The sequence below is a fragment of the Sinohyriopsis cumingii genome, chromosome 13 (assembly GCF_028554795.1).
Source record: "Sinohyriopsis cumingii isolate HCF-2022 chromosome 13, ASM2855479v2, whole genome shotgun sequence".
NCBI classification, from domain to species: Eukaryota; Metazoa; Mollusca; class Bivalvia; order Unionida; family Unionidae; genus Sinohyriopsis; species Sinohyriopsis cumingii.
Window position 1 is genome coordinate 27,718,851 of NC_142973.1, and position 26,161 is coordinate 27,745,011.

General features: G+C 33.3%; 2 protein-coding genes across 5 annotated transcripts in view; one reads left to right on the plus strand and one right to left on the minus strand.

Annotated features, from left to right (window-relative positions):
* Positions 1-26,161, minus strand: part of LOC149785097 (lipoxygenase homology domain-containing protein 1-like) — a 225,905-nt gene that overhangs the window by 137,931 nt on the left and 61,813 nt on the right. For both annotated transcript variants that reach the window (XM_089978857.1, XM_089978855.1), the window contains exon 12: positions 2,221-2,353. In XM_089978857.1, coding sequence (XP_089834983.1) covers positions 2,221-2,353 — 133 coding nt within the window. The remainder of the gene's footprint in view (positions 1-2,220; positions 2,354-26,161) is intronic.
* The window catches only part of LOC149785098 (uncharacterized), a 73,909-nt gene continuing 60,940 nt past the window's right edge, over positions 13,193-26,161 (plus strand). The window contains exons 1-2 of one of the 3 annotated variants that reach the window (XM_089978860.1): positions 13,193-13,992; positions 15,096-17,832. In XM_089978860.1, the coding sequence (XP_089834986.1) occupies positions 15,711-17,832 (2,122 nt within the window). In that variant the 5' untranslated portion in view covers positions 13,193-13,992; positions 15,096-15,710. The remainder of the gene's footprint in view (positions 13,993-15,095; positions 17,833-26,161) is intronic. The other 2 variants (XM_089978858.1, XM_089978859.1) reach the window with 2 other exon arrangements.

The window sequence follows — 26,161 nt, forward strand, 5'->3', positions numbered from 1 at the left end:
GATGATAACCATAATATACACCAAGTTTCACATCAATCCACTAAAAACTGCAAGAGTGGTTGCATTCACAAAATTCTTTCATGCACTGCACCAAGCTGTAAGTCAAAAAGGGCAATAACTCTTCCAAACTCAAGGCAGCATAAAGGTTTGTGAACATTTACATCTTTAAATGATGTCTATAACATGTACAGTTTCAGAGCAATCCACAAATAACTGCAGTGCAAGTTGTGCTCATAAGATTCAGTCTTTCAGCTGCAAGGGCAATACCTCTAACAAAAATGACAGGAGCAAATTGATTTGTCAACAAGTGCATTTTCAGGTCATGACCTTACAATCTACAAAGTTTCACTGTATTCCATCAAAACCTGTGGGACTAGTTATGCAAATGATATTGTGAGACAGACTGCATTAAGCTACAAGGCAAAATGTGCAATAACTCTTTAAAAAAATGATGAAGCAAATTCATTCATTGAAATGCACATCTTCAGGTGACTTTTTTTGTTTGCTAATTGGACCCATAATTTTCATCTCCATGCCATCTTTGATATCAAATTTCATACTCATCCTAACTCTTGCAAAGTTTCATTTGTCTGTGTGACATCTGGACTAGTCTGTTTTAGATCTAATTAGTCAGGAAGTATAAAATCCAGATAAGAATTGTGGTTCCAGAACAGGGGATTGTTTGCTTTAAACAGTCTGGTCTGAAAAGTTCTATTTATCTTGCTGTATTTTTTAATGTATGCAGAATGTCTGCATTACCTGGTACTTTTGTAAAGCTGCACCATTCTTCTTTTCTCTAATACCACATGCTTGAGTCTATCATGGATTGTGATAATGTCACAGATCCTAGAACAAGGGTACTATCTCATGGAATAAAACTATGGCTTTTGACCTTAATGAGTTAACTCATTCAGCCCCAATCCCGCCTGTAGGCATGATGAAGCTGTACCCTATTTCCGAGCTCTGCAGCATCAAGGTCATTTAAGATAAACCAAAGTGGGTGGTATTACAAAAATGCAGACAGATATAGCTCTACAATGATACCAGATAGTTCTAGTTGCACTACAAAATACAGAGGGGAAAAACCTAATTTTTTGGACCCATTTTTTTTTCACCCAAAATTTGCTCGTGGTCGGAATGCAATTTTGTGTCCAGATCTTAGACCTTTTGGCCTCAGAGTTAAGGCAGACAGGTGTGAACTGCACACAGACAGGGAACCTTTGCAAAAACTAGGATAAGGTGGGCATTTGGAATAAAGAGTGGTCTCCATATGAAAATGATAGGTCCAATAAGCAAAAAAAAAAAACCTCCAACTTTTACCTTTCTGCTCATGCGCAAGCAAAATAACCAATGGAAAATGATGTTTCTAATACAACTAGGCTTTAGTCTCATGGAAAATCTGTTGAAAGCCAATGTATTAGGATGTATTCAGAAATAGCCCCCAAAATATCTTTCCTACTCGCATTTCAGGTGAAAAAAAGAAAAACCTCTGGAGCTGAATGAGTTAATGGACTTTTGAGCCTTCTTAAAAATAAGCAATAAAAATTAAAATCAAGTTATGTCTGTGAAACTCAGCCCTTTAATTAAATCACCAAGGCTGGGAGATTTTTTTCATTCCCACCTGAGATGGGGTTAAAGTTTCATTATTACCTCTGATTCAACCCAAGCAGGCCTGATTCAGACATGTAGAACTAGTTGGTTTTTATTTGCTATTTTACCTGCGTATGAGGAGATGGCTAAGAATTTGACCTTTTATTCTCTTTATTGGCCCCCTTTATTCCTAAATCTCAAACTTATCCAAATTTAATGCAAAGTTTCGTCTGTCCACATAACGCTTGGACTGGTCTATTTTACATTTTGCTAGAGAACGTCTAAATTCCAGATGCAGTTGGCAATGTTTTGCCTATAAAAACAATTTATTCTCAAAATTTTATATTCTGGGTTGTATTTTTAACATGAGTAGAATATACAGAACCTGGATACTATTTAATGGTGCAGAACTAATTTCATCTGGCATTAATAATTTAGAATTTTATTTACTTCATTTGGCATTAATAATTTAAGAGTTGTATTTACTTCATTTGACACTAATAATTTAAGAGTTTTATTTACTTCATTTGGCATTAATAATTTAAGAGTTTTATTTACTTCATTTGGCATTAATAATTTAAGAGTTTTATTTACTTCATTTGGCATTAATAATTTAAGAGGTCTATTTACCTGGATCACCATCCATAGGTCCAACACCAACAATAAGGTCACGGAAAATTTGACCATCATCTTCATCATCAGCCAACCAGCGGCCACAGGGGAACTGATATGTTATAGAGTTGTCCAAATCATCAACAATGACCTGAAATAACAAAGAGGTTTGCTGAGTTTCTGATTCATATGAAATTTAGCAAGCAAGCTGAATACTAGTAATTTCTATTTTTTATGCAAGCTCACTATTTATCACATGATGTAATGAGATCATTGAATTGGAGCCATACTTTCTAAAGAGTCAAAGTGGAAGATTTTGGAATATATGAAGGCCTTGACTATTCTGCATTTATTAGATCACTGAAATTGAGTGTTTCATACTGTAACAATAAGACATCCTAATAAATGATCAATTACATCAGGTAACAAAATCAAGTACTAAAACAAGCAGATGGGATTATCTATATCTTCCATCCCACCCACAAATCCGTGTAGTGATTAAATGATATCTGAGACAGTTTTAATGTAAACTTTGTAAACAACCAAAATGTTTTTAGATGGAAACTGAGATTTTAAATACAATGTCAAAACTATTGAAAGTTGAAATTTTTTATAAGAAAAGGTACTTCTAGGCAGGCTTTCACCTAGACATTTGTACGGGGTCTGGTAATGATATGCAAAAATATTGAGTCACATTCCACATGATAGAAATATGGCCAGTTGGCAAACTGTTTCCAGGGTAATTCCAAAACAACAAATTCTTGGTAGCAAAAGGCATCTTTGTACTACTACTCTGATATGTGTATCAACTTTTGTAATCTTCAATCAAACAGATTCAGAACTAATATATCCAGAAACAATAAAATTGTCTCAATGGCAATGTAAAAATTATTAACTTTAAAAAATATTCTTTAAGGGAAAATGTACCTGTAGGCCATTATGTTTGTGTGTTATGTTATGAAGAATTCACTGTGATGGACTAATGGAGAAAAGTTTGTTTTCTTTTGGTACTGTCCACCTTACAAATGAGGAATAATAAATATGGTAAAATGTAAATAATCCAAAATAAATTCATTTTTAATAAATATAGTAGAACCTGTGCAATCTACATAGTTCTACATGTGGGTAGATAAGGCACAGTTCATAATGTGTTTTAAACCATATAGTTCTTTTAATGATATACAGTGTAAATATGTCTGAGCTAATATAATCCTACGTCAGTTCTACATATGTAAGATCTCTGAATAAGATGTAACCTAAACAGACCATACCTTTCTATAATAGCTGAAAGGTAGTAGAGCACATGTAATCAATAGAGTGGCACATACACACATGGATGAACAACATAAAGCTGAACCAAAATAATGATCCTTAAAGTTCCACAAATCAGAATGGTATAAGACCCTTTCTGATCCAGACAGTGTGTGTGTGTGTGTGTGTGTGTGTGTGCTCAACCGTGTATGCATGTGTGTGTGTGTGTGAGACTGCTTCATTTTTATTTAGGAGTTACTAGACACCATATGAAGTATTCTGGTGAAAACAATATGTCAAAATGACATTTAATTTAGGAGAAGTAGTGGCAAGAGTTCTAAGATGGCTGCCATGGTGGCTATATTGAATGTCAGATTGGCACCATTTTCATTTAAGGCCAACTTGACATCTTAAGAAGTCTTCTGGTGAAAAACCCATGCTGATTCTTGTTTCTGTTCAGGAACAGTAGCTATAACAGAAACTTCATGATGGATGTGATAGTGGCCATTCTGGATAACAGATTGGCACCATTTACATGTAGGACCAAGAAAGCAGACATCACAAGTCTTTTGGTGAAATCATAATTTTGATATTACACTATTCATCTTGAAGGAGTAGCTATAACAATATTATCAAGATGGCCAGTGTGGTGGCCTTATCAGAGGTCAGATCTAGACCATCTGCATTTAGGAATGACTATATATCATATGAAGTCTTCTGGTAAAACCACAAATCAATATGACTTTCTGTTCAGAAGTAACAACAAAAATGATTTTCAATATGGCTGCAGTGGAGATTATATTGGATGTCAGATCAATATCATTTCTATTTAGGACCAATTAGACGTCATTAAGTCTTCCAGTGAAAAGCATCACTTTCATTTGAAACCAACTACACGTCACAAGTCTTTTAGTGAAAGCTCTCTGTTGATATGACCACCTATTCAGGAGGAATAGCAATAACAAGAGTTTATGGATGGCCACTGTGGTAGCCACACTGACGTCCAAGCAGCATCATTTCAATTGAATGACCAACTAGACACCATATGATGTCTTCTGATGAATACAAATTGTCAATATGACTTTTCCTCAGGAGCAGTGGCAATAACAAGATTTTGTAATAGGCTGCTGTGGTGGCCATAATGGATGTCAGATAAGGATCATTTTCATTTTAGATGAACTAGACATAGTAAAAAGTCTTCTAGTGAGAACCAAAAGCTGATATAACCATCAGTTCTGGAGAAGTAAATATAATAAGATTTTCAATTTCTAAGCTAGAACATTTTTATTTAGGCACATCTAGAACACTGTATGAATGTGTGCATACAATTTCATGGCAATCTTCCAAGTAGTTTAGCATGTGTAGTAATAATAAGCTTGTGCCAACTGACATATGATGGATGATGGTCAACAGAACATTCCATAAGCTCTTTTGGTCTATGACTTTTAGAGTTAATGACCAGCACATATATAATCTATCATCAAAAATGTACCAGGAAATCCATGTCAATTCCATAACAATAACAAATAGAAGTGATCCAGATCTACCATCACATTATATGCAGAAAGATCTGGGTCTGTGTTGTGTGTATTCATTATTCATGAAGTATTAGGACTTGTGCAACAATTCATACATGTAATTTGTAAAATTCTTCTCAGTCTTGCTTCAAATCTTGAAAAAGCATCAAGTGTCATGAGAAACACTCATGGGCAACAAAAAGACAGGATGAAACTAATCTTTTCTGAAGAGCTGTGTGGGAGTATATCCTTTATCTTGATAATACCACTTTGTTATTCTTGAGTATTAAACCCTCTTTCAATCACTAAGTTACCATGGATATTATACTTGTAAACTGAAGCTTGCTGTAACAGAAACCTTCATATAACAGACACATGCTCATTATGGACAAGTATAAGCCACTTTTTTCAAAAAGTAACATAATGATATGCAATCTCAAACTTAGGTCTTGTGTACTAAATATAAAATAAAACAAGCATCAACCATATTAAACATATACAAAAATAAAAAACAATACACACTGTACATGCACAAAATAAAAACAAATGACAATAATAATAGGAATTATATATGATAAATCATTCAAATAACATCCCTCACCTTGTGACAGACAGAATTAAATAATACAGGTAAAACAACATTAAGTACATATAAACATTTTTCAGGAAATCCAATACATATGTAGAATAGTGTATGTCCCTGAGAGCCTCATGGGACAGTTAGCTAATATCTAGCTAAATAATAAATTATTGTTATTATTATTATTTTTATTAGAAATTTTTTTACCCTACACTAATAAACAGATTTAACTTGCATGACTAGTTGTCTGATTTCATCAGTGAAACAGTAAGGTTTAACCTGACTGCTTGTCTCAAATTTTAAGCAACATATTTAACAAATAACTTAGAACTGTGCAAACCCCTCCTCCCTCAAACGACCATTACAATACAATTAAACCCTATTAATCTAAATACTTTAGTTCCCATCCCTTAATATATTCCCAGACACCATCAATTATTGGTCCAGATGGAAGTGGGGTGGGGTGGGGTAGGGTGGGTGTCAGTAAAACCATTCTTTAGTCTACATTGCATGCTTTTTTGTTAAAAAGCAAAACAATTTAGCCCCTTACAATAATGAAACCCCCATCCCAAAAAATCCTGGATCTACCCCAACTGTCATATGAATATTGTGACATTCCAATGCAATGATTCCATATTAATGAACCGTCAAATTACTGCAACCCTTAAACACTATATTTCTCATGAAAAATGTGCACATAAGAATTATATGGCATTCCCTCAATCTGCATGTGCAATAATAGCTTATATCTGGCCAAAGAAACAATAATCATCTCATGCATGCCAGAAGTTATATGTTAAAAGTTCTACTGACAGGTTCTTTTTCACAAGGAGGTACAAGAAATGAGAAGTATCATGCTCAGAATTAATTAATACTGTATACCACCTGTCACCGCATTTTTAGTTACCTTGCTTGAGTGCAGGCTAAATCCAAGCAATATGCACAATGAAAGTTTCTATGTACCATATTATCTGTAATTTTTCACATACACTCATTTTTTGTATATCATCAATCCAGAAAATACATTGTTATATTTTTGCCCTCTGCTTTGTTTTGTGCAGAGAAATTTGTATTGTTAAGGTTTCAGAAATACTAATACACAAAAATCAGTAGAAATTAACATTTAAAATATTTTTACATATATTTATTTATATCCCAACCAAAAATAATGAAAAGTGTATTTATGAAACATTACAGACAATGTAGTAATTTTCATAATCAAATTTTGATAGATAATAGCCTTCACTTGAAGACACAACTCATAATACTAATTTCTAATTTCATTCAAGGAATTACATGTAAATGTGAGTGATACCAATTTGATGCATTTGAAAGGCTTTCATGCCAACAATTTTTCTGTCAAATTGATTAAATTAGTTGAGCAGATTTTCCTTACAAGTTCTTTCAAGACTTTGTTGGGTTTTTTTTTGCAATAGCTGCCATATTTGATGGTGGATCAGTACCATTTTTACAAACCTGAAAAGCCTTAATTACATAATATTTTGTCAAACTCTGTTGAGCGTTTTTCGGAAGATTGTATATTTTAAGTTATGGTGACCATAACTAAGTGCAGATTGGCATCATTTATATAAAAATAAAAGGTTTTCATGCTAAAATGTTTTGTTCAAGTTTGGATGATTATGTCAAGTGGTTCTGGATAAAAGGCCATTTCAAGTTGGGTTTATTTGTTTTTATTTTAGTCATGGCAACCATATTTAACATCAGATCAGTATGATATTTTTTAACCAACTTTCAAGGCTTTTATGCAAGAATGCTTTCCATAAAATCTGGTCCAATTCTGTTCAAAATGTTTTTGAGAAGCTGTTTGTAACAGCTACCACATTTGATGGCATATCAGCATTACATTACAACTGTAATGAGCTTTATGTCAGAATCCTCTATGCCATATTTGGCTCAAATCAGTCTGGTGGATTTTGATGCAAAGTTAAAAATAGCAAATACTGATGGACACATAAAGGATGATGCATGACCATACAGGGCCATACCATATGGTCACCTGGCCTTAAATCCAGGCAAGTTAAAATCTCAATATAAAAAAATACAATAAAGAAAATTATTCTTTTTACAAGTAAAAATTAGACAACTGCAGGAAAGCAGCATGATCAAAGCTTTATTTCAGTAACTGGTTCTTCCTGACTACCTCCCATCCTTACCCATCTGGGTACAATGGAAGTCTGAAGTTTCTGTTGTAAACTTATTACTATGAAGTCTGTTATTAAAAAGACACAAAAAAGACCATAAAATGTCTTCTATGGCCAGGTACCCTTCATACTAAGGTTCTAATGAACAGAGAAATCAATCTACAAAGCTCATTCACAGCACCACAAAATTTGTCCTTAGTGGATAGGAGCCCTTAACATTTCATTCTCAATGTAGAATAAAATTTATCCATAAAGGTCATTCAATGAACCAAAACTTCTGTCCTTTGTGGACAGATGCTCTTTACCTAGATGTTCTAATTAGTGAAATCCGTCTATAAAGAACACACAAAAGGCCACAAATTTGTCCTTTATGGACAGGTGCTCTTTATATAATGGTCCTACTAAACAGTAAAATCTGTCAATAAAGGTCACTCTAGGAGCTACAAACTTGTCCTTCATGGACAGGTGCTCTGTATATAGTGGACCACAAATAAATATTTACCAGTAGTCAATTTCCAGTTGCACAGGTATGTAAAAATTTGTATCCTGTTTGGTCAATGTCATGCAAAATTTATTTAGTTATTTAGTTATTTAGTTCTTAAATGACATGCAAATAATTTTACTTAAAACATGTTAAGGTCATAATTGTTTTGTTTTGCTATAGGCTAAATAGATCAATTCTAGTAAATTGCTTTCCATGGGTGACAGGAAAAGAAATGCTGCAGGATGAAAATGCAAGGAAGTATAATTTAAATCTATCAATTATGATGATTTACTCTTTTACTGAGCAGGTATATCAACAGTCAAATTATGCAAAACCTGCTCACTTGGTATTTTTATCTTTATTATGCAATACTTATTACTATCCTTGTACATAAAAGGTTGCATAAAACAACAATGAGAACACAAAATAATTTTATTCTCAAACACGTGTTTGTGATAGCATTATGAAGCAAATGTACATTCCATATTAGGTCCCAGTGACAAAAAACATAGGATTAAATAATAATAATAATAATAATAATAGGAAAAAGAATGCTTGTTTATAAATTTCCATTAGATATTGTATGTTTGGTAAGATCTTTAAGCTGATGAAGGAAAGTCTCTGAGATGATTATGTCTAATTTTCTTCTTCAATACTTGAAACTCAGTCTTTAAAAAAATGCTCAATCATGGCTCTACACTACCATACCTATCTATAAACATTGTAAGAGCTAAATATGGTTTCTTCATTGTAGAGACAGTAGCAATTCGTAAAGATTATCTTGATGAACAGACATGACTACAGAGTGGAGTTTTTCCTTGGTCCATTTTAACAGAGGACATCACAGCTGCTAAATCTGTTCAAAATCTTCAATTTGCCAAATAAGTGTGGTATTTACTTTAGAAAGGGTCAGGCTATAAATATTTTGCATCCAGTTCTAATTAGGTATCTATGCTGCTACCTTGCAATTATCTACCAAATAAACAGGGTTAACACTGTGTTAAATGTCTATTTTATCACCAAACTGACCCCCTAATTGAAGTCTGAACAGAAACATCCTAAAGGCACTGACATTTTTGTGAAGTTGAAGGCCTACTTTTTATCTTATCTGCAGCCATTTAGTGAAATCTCTCCTACCTCATGTGAGCCAGACAGGATTAAAAATTAAAGCTGCTTTAAAAAATTTATATTTAATCTTTTTGCTATATTATTTATTGACTGCAATAATCCATGGTGATAAAGAACCCATAACAATTTCATGGGTGACCAGAAAAATCTCCTTCTGCAGAGCATAAGACTTTTACAAGTATAACAAGTGCCAATTTCCTTTCTAGATATCAAAGGATCTTTTATTCTTTCAAGTGCAACTCAAGCATGTCCTTGAACGACCTGCCTTCTTATGCATGCAATATTAAGTGCTATGGACAAAAATGATTACATAAATCTTGCTATGAAATAGATGACATATACAGTGTAAGTATGATAGCAATTTAGTAAAGTGGTCCTCACTTACAGTAATGTGAATTAAATTCCAAATAGTTAAAACAGTTCTATCTCCAGTCCTAATGAATAAATGTCTAATTAAATTCCAGTGGTGTTCCACAAAACCTTCAACTCTGAATGTGTTGATGTGACTATAATCTCAAACATGGTAATATGCCAATGGCCTGAATTGTGATAATGTGCCAACAGTCTTTCGATATATATGAATAATACAATCCAAAAATGTTCTCATCTGAGATCACCATAATTCCAAATTCATAATCCAGTCCAAGGATATTATAAACGAGCACTTTGTATTTCCAGTAAATAATAATCTGAATAAATAGTTCCACCCAATGAAATACTGAACACAACAATAAGACTGATTCAGCCTCAGACGTTCAATGCAAGAATGAGTAATTTTTCAAGTAAACAAGAGCATATCAAAACTAAGGCATACAATTAGAACCAGGATGAGGGTTGCAAGTTCATTTCTAGCAAATAAAATGTCCTATACCTAGACCCAAATAAACATATTTACCTCCATTGATAATGATCATAATATTTAACCCACACTCATAGAGAAATATTAACTATGTATTATTTGTTAACAAAAAATTTGTACTGGTCAGGTACACAATGAACTTGAATTTGGACTAGGTCAAGTCCAAAATATAATTATATATAACATATACTCAAGAAAAAAAAAAAGAAAAAAAAAACCAATACAAATTTAATATATTTGACATATGTTACTGGGTTTTTAAAAAAAATTATTTTACTGAATTTTAGCTATTGGCTAATGAGAAACAATAATGATGTCATTTCACATAATTAAATGCAGTTTTTGTGTTTCATGCATTATTGTGACACAGCCATGTTAGAATATCCCTCGCTTGTAATATGGGTCACTTTTCTGACTCCCATAAACATCAGTATATACATAGAGCAATCTATTTTGGCAACATGATACAAATTAAGAGAAAAAACACAGCTAGCATAATTATAATGGTTTTTGTTCATTTGCTGAAATTTTATTTTATATTGGATATAAAAGGTTAATCAACTGTCCTGGTTTAAAAAGAAAATTTGTTGAATAAGTACAGTATATGAAGAGGTGTATACGATGATATTATAAACATACAGTGAGTCAGTAAAGGAGATGTTGAAAGACAGGTGATGTAAAAACTTTTCACAAAAGAATTTAGGCAAATTGAATCCCCCCATTATAACTCTTGGGCCAGAAATAGTACTGGGAGAACGGGAGTATGTACCGACATTATATTAAAAAATATGAGTGGAATCAGATAAGGAGTTACTGAGCAATAGTCCTGGAAACAAGTTTAACCAAGGAAACTGGTAAAGGAATTAAGGAAAGATAAGCCATTGAAAAACTTGTGCCAAAATGTGTCCACATTATAATTTTTAAGCCCTGACCCCACCCATGGGCAGGAGTGGTACTGAGAGAAGGAGAGTATGTGATGATACTACAGTGAAACCCCACAAAAACCAAAACCCTTGTGACTCCCCAAAAATTGTCAGTTTTGAGAAGTTTTCAGATTACTGAGGTTTTTGCTGATGTGAAAAACGTTTTCTATGCACATATGTGATGAGAGAGAGAGAGATGTAATTATCAGAGCATTCAGTGTCTGTGCGTATCTAAGAGTGCACAAAATTAAGAAAATTGTTTTTATGTATTTTTTTTAAATACATTTAATCAAGAATTTGCTAAACAATATAAAATCACACCGTCACATAAATAAATATGGTTCTTCCACAAAGAAATACAGTCTTTGTCACAAGAACAATCTGAGAAATGAAACACTTTTATAACTTTACTATATTTAATGCTCTATAATGTTTAAATACTCCAAATAATAATTCAAAACATTTACAGTTCAAGAGCCCGGCTTGAAGAAGGTGTGGAGCTTTGTCTGTTTCTTCTTACATCTTTCACTAATGTGACTTATGTTAATAACTCCATTTCTGTTGCTGTAGCCAAATAATGCCAATCCTAAGCAGTAGTTAACTTTTTAACCTCTGTATAAGATCTAAAATGTCAGGGTACATCAATTAGTTAATCTGACTTTTAAAATATTGCTTTAGTCAGTCTCCATTGGCAAAGTGAGGCTACATGCCTGGTTAAAAAAAAAACTTATATTCAATTAAAAAAATCAAGTAAACAGTGTTTGATTTATCCAGTGTACAAATGAACGAACAGCATCAATCATAGTTAGATAATAAGAAGATAAACATAGTCTTTTATAAATGGCTTACCTACAAGCATGTAGTTGTTAATTCTTTGCCTTAAAAGGTGACTCTTTCTTATGATGCAAAGACTCCAGATTAACCTATTGTTGGCCCTAATCTATATGTTAAGAATTATTTTAACCATGCATGCCACTGGGACATTTTTCAGGTCTTTGTCTCACACATCATCTTAATTGAATACTTGCTAACCCTAATGATTATGTTCCAGTGTGTGTCAGGCACTTAGGAGCAAAATTATATTTCCAACTTATGCCCTTGTGCAGAAGGTTTTTGTCATGTGGTCAACATTTAGTTAATAACATGACTCCAGTCCAGAAGCCATTCCTTTGATGAAGGCTTTGTGATACAGTCGAAAGCTAAGAAGTCATAACCTATAATGAAACAGAAAGGTATATATTCTTAGTTTTATTGCCAATGGCAGTTGCAGGTAACAATATTCATTCTAGAATATTTCCAAGTTTGATTTTGATATTTGTTTTTATGATAGATTTTCCAAGCATAGAGATGAGTTTTGTTTTACATGAAAAAATATGACGATATTAAAGAAGGAAAAATCCTAGACTAAAAAAAAAATCAGTCTTGAGGGGATTCTGCTATACTGAAGTTTCGGTTTTGAGGAGTTTTACTGCATATTCCAAATATAAAGTAAATTGAGTATGGGGTTACTGAGCTACATGTGCTGAAAAATAAACAACAAACTTTAATCAAAGCTGTCCACATACACACACAAACATACATTACCCAAATACCTGATGACCCATCACGTGCATCTGTGTGTGTGTGGAAGGGCATAATTGCTATAACACAAAATTAAGCTAGAGTGTGGACATACACACAGACAGATGTAGAGACACACATGGACATCAAAGTGATTGCATTGCCGAGCTTCCCCCAAGCTGGCTTGTCAATAAAAGTATATAGTGATCTTTTGAAATGATAGTGTGGACTTAGCATACAAAGAGTGTGTTATACCAAGGGGAAATGTGTATTTAACTTGACACAGCATGTGTACATATAACAGGTAACTATGGTAGATAGGTAGGTAGGTAGTTTCATTGGTAGGCAGGTATACATATCAAGATGCAGCCATTTTATTTAATATACTAACACCTACCTGTACAAGAAGACAGTTACATGGAGAATGCTGACCTATACATAATTTACAGTGAGATCATACTATATCCTCAAATAAAGAGTTCTTCTATTAGAACATATACTGTAACTTGCATAATGTATTAAACAACCTGAGTTAAATGTGGTAAAGTGTGAACATGTGAACTCCACATACAGTATATTATAGGGATGGGGAGGAAACTCATCCACTGCAATTTATCTGCAATTAAATGTGGGGTCTCCACTGGATATTTTAGTGGCATTTCAGAGGCTAGAATTCTGGAGGATTGTGGAATTTGAGAGCAATGCAAGGAGAACAGAATGAATGAGTGCCAAAGAAAATAAACAGACTAAACAGAAGAACCCATCAGAGGGAAAGGGATTTTGACTTGGCCCACTGCATGGTGATATTTTGACAGCCATCACAGTAGGAAGCTGTAAGTTAATGATTCATAGTTGTTTGACTATAGCTGTATTGTACAAGAATTGGAGATTTTTGTGAGAAAGACAAGATAAATAATGAGAATAAATATTTTATTATATGTACAGACTACTGTGGGAGAGCTAACCAGAATAAGAAAGAAGACTGAATGGTTTCTAAATAATGTAAAATTTTATGGTGCTGTCAATTTTGTGACTATTAGAAAAGCAAGGCACCTGGACAATGTCCTGGCACTGAAATCTGATCTGAGGCTGTGAACTTAAGCTACTAGATATTCCTTCCTGAACTGAACACTGAAAAGGGACCCATTCTGATCTGACACAGCAAAATTTGTGCTTCGTTAAAAAGGAGGTGACAGTTTCAATAAAAAAAAGGGAAAGATAAAAGACAAAACACCAGTGAGAGATTCTGATGTGAAAAAGTAGCTGGACATTTATTTAAGCAAACAACCAGAACAACAATCTGGTAGGATTTATTATCCAGACAATGTAAGTATTGAAATATGAAAAAAAAAGAGGGAGGGGAGCAAGTTTCAGATTCTGAGCACCTGATATATTCGAGCTCTCATTATCTCAATCCTTTTGTAACATAATCAAATACACCTTATACAAAACAACAAAAACCCAACACTGCCTAAATTTCTTTCAAACAGTATAAATGTTTTCATGCATGGTATTACACAGTGGAGTATTTTTGTCCTTGTGAAAGTATACACACATGACAAAAAATCAATTTATCATTTTACCTACTGATTCTTGAAGGATATGTTTTGTCAATGTTTCTGCAAAAAAAGGGTAGTTTTGTAACAGTTAAAATATACTTCTAGGTTCACATTATCTTTTAAGATCTTATTGAAATCTCATATCTATTATCAATTAATGTGTCAGCTCTACCAAATCTTTTTTATTTATCTTAAAATTTGAGTCAGTAGCTCTTTTCCCAAAATATCACAAACAATTTATAACAATTTATATAAAATTCCCTACTAGGCCAATCAGAAAAATAAGTGTGTTTGAAGTTGTGCTGGTTTTAAAATAAGGGTAGGCAGGTTAGTAATTTTGTTTAGACATTATATTTTAATGTGATTTTTTGTGATCTTTTATTTTAACAATGGAGAAAAAATGTGCTAGGGTCAGCATTAAGAAACATGGATGATCGGCTGATTGGAAACACACATATTTTCTGTTTGGCCCTACATGTTTTTTTCTATGTTTATAATATATTTTCTTACCTATTTCAAAATGGAAATTGCATCTAAAACATGTTAAAGTTCATTAATCAAATTTTTCATAAATATTTTCAATACTCTTGCTCATAAAAGTACTTCAGACATTTTCACAAGTCAAACAGTTATGAATATGAACATCATCAATCCTCTAATTGGACTCTACACAAAATATTTCAGTTCATTACAGTAGCTGTATTGCCCCAGTATAAATGTTCAATGTTTTTTTAAAACCTATTTTCTGGTTGAATGCAATGTGTGAAGAAAGGCTGTATTGAGCCAGAAGTTCTTTTTGCTCACTGTACTTCAGTGTTATCATGTAGTCTATACTTAGATAACCTTGACTATGCCATTTTTCATTTGCAGACAACTGGAGAGGAGGAAGTCTGGAGAAATCATTTCATAACACCATCAGACTTGTAATATTTTTATCTGAAGACTGGAAATGTGATAATTTGCACAACCACCTCAACCAGTGAAATCCAAAGAAGAAGAAAAGTATGATTTAAAATCTTTCTTCTTTAAATCTACTGGCAAGGAATGGTTTATTCTGCTGATGCACATTCTGGAGTTCTGAGATTTTCAAGACCATATTTTTTGAAAGCTTAATTTATGTAACTGTGGTGAAGAAAACAATCTTCTGCAAAGATGAAATCAGACACATTTCTGTTTCCATGTGTGGTCTTTCTGGCTAACATCTTTTGTGAATAGAATTACAGGGGCATACATGAATACATGATTGCTTATTTAAGCAAACTGTACTTCCATAACAAAGTTTACAGCTCTACATGCTTGGAAATGAAACATTCATGTGCTAAGATCACTGATGGTACCAACAGTTTATATACAGACTGTATGAAAAATTAACACCTATGATGTGCCAATTAAGTAATCTGATTTTCAGCACATATAAAATATCTACCACTGAATACTCAAAATGTGAGCTACCATGACTATTTTGAATGTGTACAATGCCACAAGATGAAATTGAAAAAAATGCATGTTTTCTCCTGTTCATTGTTGCTTGCAATATCAGTATTCTCTACATCATCTGGAGCTGAGTCTGAAAACTCAGATGAGACTTGTATTCTAAATATAGTGGTTCCAAAAACAGCTATCACAGCATCTTGTGGAACTTCAGCTACATTTGAAAGAAAACTCTCCATTATGGAAAATCAAATCTCACAGCTTGAAAGAGATGCGAGAAATGCTCAGATGAGATCTCTTTATGCATTTTCAAGAGACAATCTTAAAGACAGAATCAATGCAATAGAACAAAGATTGCAACAAACAGATGTATTAAAGGGTGATTTATCCCAAGTAAAACATCGACAAATGCCAAGCAGAAATGCTGATAATGGTCAGAGGACAGCAGGTGACCAACCCTATGAATTTGAGGATATTCTAAAGGACAGATTTCACCAGTATTTACATCCACTTATCAGGAAGGAGCTAGAAACATTTAAAGAGGAAATAAGAAAAGAAATTTGGGATGCCACGTTGCAAACCATCAGAAACAATGATATTCCTGTAAGAAACAGGCAAGATAATTTAAAAGAAAACAACAAAGAACCACCATTTAATGGCAGCTCAGAGATTAGCCATTTTCCTGATCATATTGACAAACACAGGCAAAATCATCATAATCAACACCATTCTTATCATCAGCACCATCAGCATCATCAAGAAAGTATCAAATCTGAAACTGCAGGAGATGATCAAAATCTTAAGAAAGACAACATGGATAATCCTTTTCCATTAGGAAAAGAGTTTCCTGATACTGGCCAGAATCAACAGTACCACCTTCAGAAAGACTGGGAACCAGGCCATCCAAGATCTGCAATATACCACCCCCGTGCACATCAAACTCCTGAAAGGAACCAAGCACAAGATCCAAGCAAACCTGAAACTCCCAAGGATGACCAAATTTTGGAGACACTAAAAACAGACATGATTAATATGATAGATTCTAGGATACAACAGTTAAGAGAAAGTGTCAAAGTATACAGAGAGGAAATTGACAAAAAAGTAGATGAATTTTCAAAGGTTTCTGAGAACAGGGCTTCATTCTTGGAAAATCGCATGCAACAGTTTGAAGGCCTATACCAAAATGCTCATACATCTCTGCTGAAAAGAATGAGTACCAACACTCAACAGCTACAAGACTTTAGAGCAAGTGTAGAAACTATGCAGAACAACACAGAATTTCAGCGAACAATGCGTGAAACAATAGACACATGGGAGTCAAGTCTAATGACCAAATTCACAAGTGTAACAAGTTCTGTCAAATCTGACATACAAGACTTAACAAAAAAGTACGAAAGGGTTCAGCATTATCAGGTAGATTTAGAAAATACAATGCTTTTCAATCAAAACCAGACAATGACCTATATGAATACTATTAAAACTAACTTGACCAAATTGTTAGAGTTTGTTCATGAAGTGAGAAACAATCTGAATGACTTTAAAAATGAAACAAGTTTCAATCTTACGAAGTTTGCATCTATTAGTAATGCAGGCAAAGGTCATTCTGAAATTATTGGTGAAGGAATTAATTTAAGATACACAATGGATAAAGTGAAAAATTTAGAAAATTTAATTGCAAATACTAAAGAAAATGTGGATGGTCTAGAAGTTAAACATTCAATTGACATATCAAAATTAGTGGCAACTATATTGCTACTGCAGATAAATGTTTCTGAAATTCAAATTTCACAAATGACTCAAAATGAAAGAATGGATGTAATAAGAAATGCAGTTGAAAATGTGACAAAATCTGTAAATTATATTCAACTAGATCTTTTGGAGTTACAAATCTCAGACCAAAAGTGGACGGAATTCAATTTTGAGTATGAACATCAGCATTCTGATTGCTATGGTAACAAATATGTTAAAAAAACAAATTATGAACTTGGTAAAATTGTCGGTGTGGTGCTATGTTCTCCTGAGAAATATAAAATACTTCTTGGCGAGTCTTTAAGAGAGCCTTTTCGAGATATTGGTGACACACGCAGAATGGGAGAGGACCATTGTGAATTTGTTGGTGCCAAAAATGAAGCCAGAGCCAAAGTGGGCAGGATTGGTCAACAAAAGAGAATAATAGGTGAGAAAAATTGTCACTTTTGATGTTTTGAATTAGAAGATTTCATTTTTGGACTCTGGAGCTGTTTAAGTCATATCATTTTTTTAACCATACATACAACACATCCAATTGCAAACAGTACAGACCCATACCTGCCATTGCATAATAAGCCAGTGGATCAAGATCTATTATTTTTGGTCCGAAACCAAAAACCAGATGAATAGTACAGACCAAGATTTTTCATCAAATAATGTACCAGTATATCAAGATTTACCATGTTTATTCAAAATCATAACTAAATGAATAGTATAGACCAAGGATGCATAACTCAAATGTTTGCATGCACTAGACTCAACCTTGATGGGAACAAAGTGGCTGCAAAAGTTGTATACCTATAATAAAAGCTAAATACACATGTATAGTAAGAATACAGACTGTGGATTGCACAAATGTGTCCATAGCTGCTCATGGTCCACAGCTCTTTGTTGTGTTTAATTGGCATAGACTCTAATCTGTCATCCCATAATGCATCAGTAGATCAAGACATACAAAATGTATTTTATACTGTAACTATATGAACAATGTAGTCCATAATCTTTTGGCACATTATTGGTGTTTTATCCAGACTGTGCCTTTATGCTTTTATCACAGGAAAATGTGAAAAGACATATATACAAAATCAGCAACTTGTTGTAAGAGGTACACAATAAATACCCATTTATTATTTGCTATCTTATGCTTTTGCATCATAACTATTAAGTATGTCTTCCAAGTCATCAAAATGTATCATTCTATTATTCTTGGCATCAGTCAAGCTTAATTATCCTTTGATTAAGCTCTAAATAAATGGATCATAAAGATTTTTTTTTAAAACTCTTGCTTATTACTCCTGAATATACAAGTCATAAAAAAGTGAAAATGAATGAAAGTCTAAATGAAAGGAATATAAATTTAAATATCAGAGGAAACAAATTAATTGATATTAATCATGATGACAATTAGGGCATTCTCTCAACATATGATTACAATACCTGAAAATGAAATGGAATAATCATACTGCTTATATCACAAATAAAGAGAATAACTTCAAGATGACCAAAATGAAAAATAAAATGTCATTCTGTAAACACTGTTCAGCAATTTAAAAGAAAACACCCAGGCTAGGGCTACTGTAATTCTCAACACTGTTATTTCAATTCTAATGCATCTGAACAGTGTAAAATCTTTTACTGAATATGAACATATGATAATAACTGAACAATAATTTCAGTAACCGTTCTATAAGGGATTCCATGAGATGACATATCTAACCTGTCTGGTCAGTACACAAGTCCAAAGCAATGGTTAGTTTGTGTTTTAGCTATATAATAGCAGATGATGCATTGCTGCAAAAAAAACCAAAAACCAGTCTCCAGCTGCACATGGGTTTCTGCAAGAAATTTTGGTCAACCTTGAATAGTTACAAATCGATAAGGGCTTCTCTCTTGAAGAAAACCCACTGCAACCATAATGGAGCCCCATAAATTCAACTGCGTGAGCCCTTTAGGCACCATTTCTGGGAAAGCATGAGAAAACACTGACATTCCATAATAGCGGATTTGGGTTTGTGCTATTCTGAGTTAGGTTTGCATTCTATATGAGAAACTTTATATTATATTTGACTTGGCGACTACTGAGTAAATTCCAAAACAATGCAACATTATATACTGCATGGTACATATGATGCATATGATCATGATAGCAGCAAATTACAGAAAATCGTTTAAGATTTTATATATATATATATATATATATATATATATATATATATATATATATATATATATATATATATATATATATAATGACCTTTTTTTATATAAATAATCAATTTTTAAAACTCTCAACCGTATCCAGTTTAGGTAAGTTTTACTGTGTATTTATGTATAGTTTTGGAGATAGTTACTGAGTACCTCCATAACAAGAGTCCCTGGGAGGTACTCAGATGCTATACTAGCTGACAAGAAATCCCTACTAGTTGAAAAGAAATCCCTACTAGCTGACAAGAAAACCCCACTAGCTGACAAGAAATCCCTACTAGCTGACAAGAAATTCCTGAAATTCACAGATAAGAATTTTTCTTCTTTTTACTGCTCAGCATTTGCAAGTGACACCAACATACCAAATTCGGTAACAATACTATTTTCTTATCTTTGAATTAACCTGTCTGATTGGCACCAATTCATTTGGTAGCAACTAGATAACATAACTCTTTTCGCAAAGACCCTCTGTCACAACAACTATCCATTCAAGAGAAGCAGCTATAAGAAGAAGAATGGCTTCGCATAAAGCGGGCTAAACAATAAGATGCATGACACTAATCCTTGTGGCCCGATATTATCTGCATATTTATATACATATAGTAATATCTAGATGTACACATAATAAAGAAAGGCACATAGAACTAAAGCATGATATTCAGCAGTAATAATGAATGTCACATCATCCCCACCTTTCTTAAGGGCCAACTAGGTATCATAAGAAGTCTTCATCTTAATTCAATATAGCTATGAAATCAGAACAGCATCGTCAAGTTGGCCGCCATACCATCCACACTGTATGATAGATCAGTATCCACACTGTATGATAGATCAGTATCATTTTCTTTAAGAAGCAACCAAACAAGACAAGAGGTCTTTTGGTGAAAACCACACAGCTTATCTATCCATTTGGAAGAAATAACAATAACATGATCTGGTGGTCATAATGGAGGTCAGACTGGCACTATTTTCATTTAGTACAAAATTGATTGTGAAAATCCATGATGATATGACTGTCCATTCATGATGAGTGAAGATAATATGACTTTCAAGATGGCCACAAGGGCAGCAATATTGGATGCACAACAGCATATCTGATGTGACACAATATTCATTTAGGTTGGTTGGTTGGTTGGTTGTTTCAACATATGAGAGGCTATACATGGTGGCCAGTATATCTGGTGGAGGAAGAACCCTGGAAAACCCCAGGAAGAACCACTGACCCATGGGAAGCTCCTGGCATATGTACTTAAGACTAATAAGAGATAATAAGATGTCTTTCAATAAAAAGCTCATGTCAATATGACCATCCATTCTGGTGAAGTTGTGACAACAAAAGTTCTGAGATGTTAGATCAACACCTTTTTCATTTAGGACCAGCTACTGATTACAAATTATTTTTTAGTTAAAGCCCCATACTGATATAACTATATGTGAGGTGTAACTAGACATAACAAGAAAATCTTTTTGTGAGAACAATGTATCAATAAGACCATCTGTCCATGAGGTGTAGCCGTTGCAAGGCTTTCAAGATGGCAACCACTGCAGCCATGTTGGATGTAAGATTAGCACCATTTTTATTTAGGACCAACTAGACCTTAGGATGAATCTGTCTTAAAAGTTTCAAACATTGCTTGCAGTAGTTTAAATAGTGATAACAATCTTGTGCTAATGGATGCTGACCAGCCAGTTACTGGATATATAGGTCATCACATAAGCAATTCTAGCCTATGACTAGCAGAGATTATTGGTATATTTCCTTTGCCACTACTTTGCAAATGAGCATTGTCATGCAGAATTGATGACAACATTCTTGTACATCTAAACATTGATATTTTACCTTTTTGATACACATCTTTGAGGTCTCTAAGATGCAATTTAAAATTTGAAATAAAATCAGTATGTACAAACATCAAAACAATCTTTTGTAAATTTACCTATCAAACAGACACAATCTTTCTATGGTACCTGTTGATTAAAATGCTCTGCATTTATTATGGGAACATACCTTTTCTCATCACATCTAAAAGTTTGAGAGTCAAATTCTAAAACCTTTATCTCTGCATTTTAAAGCGTAACAAGTTTCAGTTAGCTTTTTGTAACACATGCTGTTTGAAACGTTCAGTTTCTAGATGAAATCAACACAATATCAACCTTTTGTTCTCAGTCTTAACTATTGCTACATGTATAATCTATCAATAACAAAGCACTGAACTGACACCAACACTGAACTGAAATAATGCCAACTACTGCCATAAATGCTGGATATAGAAAATGATCAAATGTGAGATAAAATGAGTTTAATATTTATTATCAATGATTTTAAAGAATTATTTTCATCCACATCATCAAAATAAAGCATCTGTGTGATAAATGGAAGTCAAAATATACTTGGCTTTACTGTGTCAAGGACTGGTAACAGCACATTTTAACTTAGCATAGTAAGTCAGCATGGCAATCCAAATGGTTGTTGTGCACTTTCTTGTACTATATTTAACTGAATATCTATCACCATGTATGTGTTATTACAAAGAAACATTATCAAAACAAGTACACTGTCACTAATTGTTCATAAAATAATAGCTGAAAAAGTATTTGAATAAATTCATAAAATTGTTCTAGTTGAAGGTCATAGACCCCTCTTATCAAATACACCAAGCCAAGGTTATGTTGTTGATGTACTTTATTAAGTAGACACAAGTACTGAAATCACTCTAGTTGTCTGCAACAAGAAGCCTGTATGGGCAGGTCATAAATTGATTTCCCAAGATCTATTTTACTTTCTTTTCATTGACTTTATTATTTTCTTTCACAGGACTGTTATTTATTGCATACAGCAAAACTGTATAAGCATTTTTATATTCATTAGTTAATATTATTAAGAGCCAGAAGTCTCAACTATGTCTTGATATGTCCGATCGCTCTCAAGTTTACAATTTTACAATACACCTGGGTAAAATGTGATAGTGACATCACAATGAAATGGTCAAGTCACTTCAAACTGCATAGGAAAGATTCATTTTATAAGTGACCACTTTGCAATTTTTCTAACACATAAAGTCAATGGCAAATAATATCCATAAATCCATTACTTATAGATCTTTTCAAAACTTTGATACTGTTAAATTCCTGGAAGATCTGAAACAGATTCCATGGAAAACAGTCCAAATCTTTGAAGATACTGATGATGTTTTAGATACTTAGACAGATCTGTTCATCAGTATAGTGAACAAACATGCCCCTTTAAAAACACACAGGATAAAGAAAGACCACCAGCCAAGCTGATCTATCCAGAAATTTTAGAAACAATAAAGCAAAGAAACAAACTAAAATCAGTAGGAAATCAGACTGAATATAGAGTTTGGAGGAATAAAGTTAATAAAATGATATGTCAAGCCAAACAAGCGCACTACAAAAAAGTGCTGGATGAAAATCAAAATAACACGAAAGCTATCTGGAAAGCATTTACAGAGTTACTTGTATGGAAATGTAAGAGTAAAACTGAAATTTTATCCCTCAATCATGAGGGCATTTATACTGATAATCCAACTGACATCTCAAATATTTTTAACGACTTTTTTGTTCAAATTGCTGAAAAACTTAAAGAATTCAGAACTTCATCTGATCATCTGGAACTCAAACATTTTTGTGCTAAAAATCAACCAAACAATATAAAGTTTGAAATTCCTTAAATGAGTCTAGAATCTGTGTTGAAATATGTTTAAAAATCGGACGACTGTAAAGCTACAGGACTTGAAATGATTGGACCAAGGCTACTAAAGGTACCTGCACCTGCAATTGTAGAGAGTATAGCTTTCATTTGCAATGAAAATATTAGGTCTAATAAATTTCCACAAACATGGAAAACTGCCAAGGTTACACCATTGCATAAGGTGGGAACAAAAGATGATGTAAATAACTACAGAACCATCTCTATCTTTCCTTGTCTCTCCAAATTACTAGAAAAACATGTACATGATTCTTTTCTCAACTATTTAAACACTTATGATCTTATTCATGATAATCAGTCTGGCTTTTGACAGAATCACTCCTGTGAAACTGCACTTGTATCTTTGATTGATAAATGACTGAATGCATTAGATCAAGGAGAAATGGACGGCACTATTATGGTTGATTTTCATAAAGCTTTTGATCTTGTAGACCATGAAATTTTGCTAGAAAAACTAAAAATCTATCAATGCAGTGAAAACTCCTTAAAGTGGTTTACTTCTTACTTAACAGATAGAGTGCAAAAAGTATCTTTAAATGGTCAACTTTCTCAAAGTAAAAATATTAATTGTGGAGTACCACAGGGCTCTATCCTTGGACCTCTGTTTTTCATTCTATTTATCAATGACTTACCTCTTAAGATTGGAACTTCAATTTCTTCCACTGACCTCTATGCAGATGATACTACACTTTCTGAGATGGGTAAAACCAAAACAGTACTTGAAAATAACTTACAAGATGCTCTCAACAGACTTCAAGTATGGTGCAAGGAAAACAGTATGATCATAAATACAGAAAATATGAAAGCCCTACTAGTTACCATGCAACAAAAACGAGCAAGCCTAGATAGCGACATACTCCAGGTTCTATTTGACAATGTGAGCCTTAATATGACCTTTCATGATAAAATTCTTGATGTATTCATAGATAACAATCTTACTTGGTCTATTCACATTAAACATGTTTCAAAAAAGGTTAAATCTTATCTTTGGCTACTGAGGAAAATCAAAACCTACATTCCTCTTCTGTATAGGGTCATCTTTTATAAAAGTTATATTCAGCCATATCTGGACTATTGAAATGTAATTTGGGGTAATACCTCTAATTCAAACACAACAACACTTTTAAGACTCCAAAAGAGGGCTTGCCATTTAATTCTAGATCAATGTAAAGACAATTTCCAGGATGCAATGAATAAAATAAGGATTTTACCAATACATGAAAGAATATTTCTTAGAAAGGTCAAATTCATGTATAAAGTATCCAGAAAAGTCATTCCTGTCTATCTAAGCAATATCTTTCACCAAAGAGATTCTGATGGTACTCCAAATTTAAGGTCCATAAGAAGTAAAAATTACATTATACCAAGGCCAAAGAAGGAAATGTTAAAAAAAACGTTTTCAGTATAGTGGTTCTCTAGTATGGAACAATATCCCAGTGACATAGTGACATAAGGCAGGCTCCTAGTATTTCTTCTTTTCATAATCAATGTCTCAAATTTATGAAATCTTTAGACAACTGAACAGTTCTAGTACAATAAATACTGCCTGCTTTTCTTTTCTGTAATTTTGCATCATTTTCACAGTTGAATTTTTCAATGCAGGATGATATTTTATATTTTATATATGTTTATGTGTTCACAGATGCCTGTGCATATTTCTACGTTTGATACTTTGATTTTTAGAATCACTTAATTATCATGTTGTGTATGCTGCGTATATTGTACATAAGAGATAGAAGGCCTCAAGGTACATTAGTTCTATAACTGAGTTACCGTCTCTAAATAAAGTCTTTATTATTATTATTATTATTATTATTATTATTATTTTTATTATTTTACACAAGGGGATTTCTTTAAAAGCAGAATTCTGGTTAGCATTAATTGCATACCTGTTTGTAATACTGTACATGCTGTTTGTGGGAGGTACATACATGGCATACATTTTGTAATACGTTGAAATGAGTGCCAAAGCTAGACCCAACACTAGGTTGCTTCGGAAAAATCCCCATTAATTGGTGCTTATAGTAACTGTATTGACTGATGTTCACATACAAGTTTTTAGTTTTACAAAACCAGTTTACTATTCAAAAGTTTTAAAGTTATGGAGGGGTCTGAAGATAGAAGGAGAGAGAAATGAACGAGTAAATAAGAGGTGGGGGCTATCAAAATCAACAGCTAGCTTGGAGTTAGAAGCCAAGCAAGTAGTCAAGTCCCTGGTCCCCTGACTTACCATATATACTGGCTTACCAGTTCAACTGCAAACTGCACAGACCCAGATCTGGTGTTGAATTATGCACAGGCAGATCTGGGTCTCTGCAGTTTGTCAGGAGAAAACTGTAGAACAAACAAAATATACCCTGATCTGCAGGTGCATTATGCTATGTCAGATCTGGGTCTGTTGTTTGCAGTCTGACTCCACTTATAAGTGAGTATACACAGTATCTATAATTACCTATAAATATATGCCTATATTAAACAAAATAAACCTTTGTTGCCTCATCTCATAGCAAACCTATTTATATTGTTTACCACTTTAACTGGGTCAAGAATATGTTTATTGATTTACAGCAGTTTTTAGGAACTAGAAAGAAAACCAAAGAGTGTAGTGACTTCATGGGGTATGATTATTTTAAAATCTATCCTAGCCACATCAAATCACATGTGTAGATATCCGATGTTTAGCGATCAATCTGTGAAGAAAACAGGACCCTAATTTTGTAAGAAGCATATTTTAAAATAAATTGCTGTATTTATCAAAATAAAAACAACGAAACCCACCCTAATAAAAGGAATCCAATGACCCATCACTTCTAATGTACTG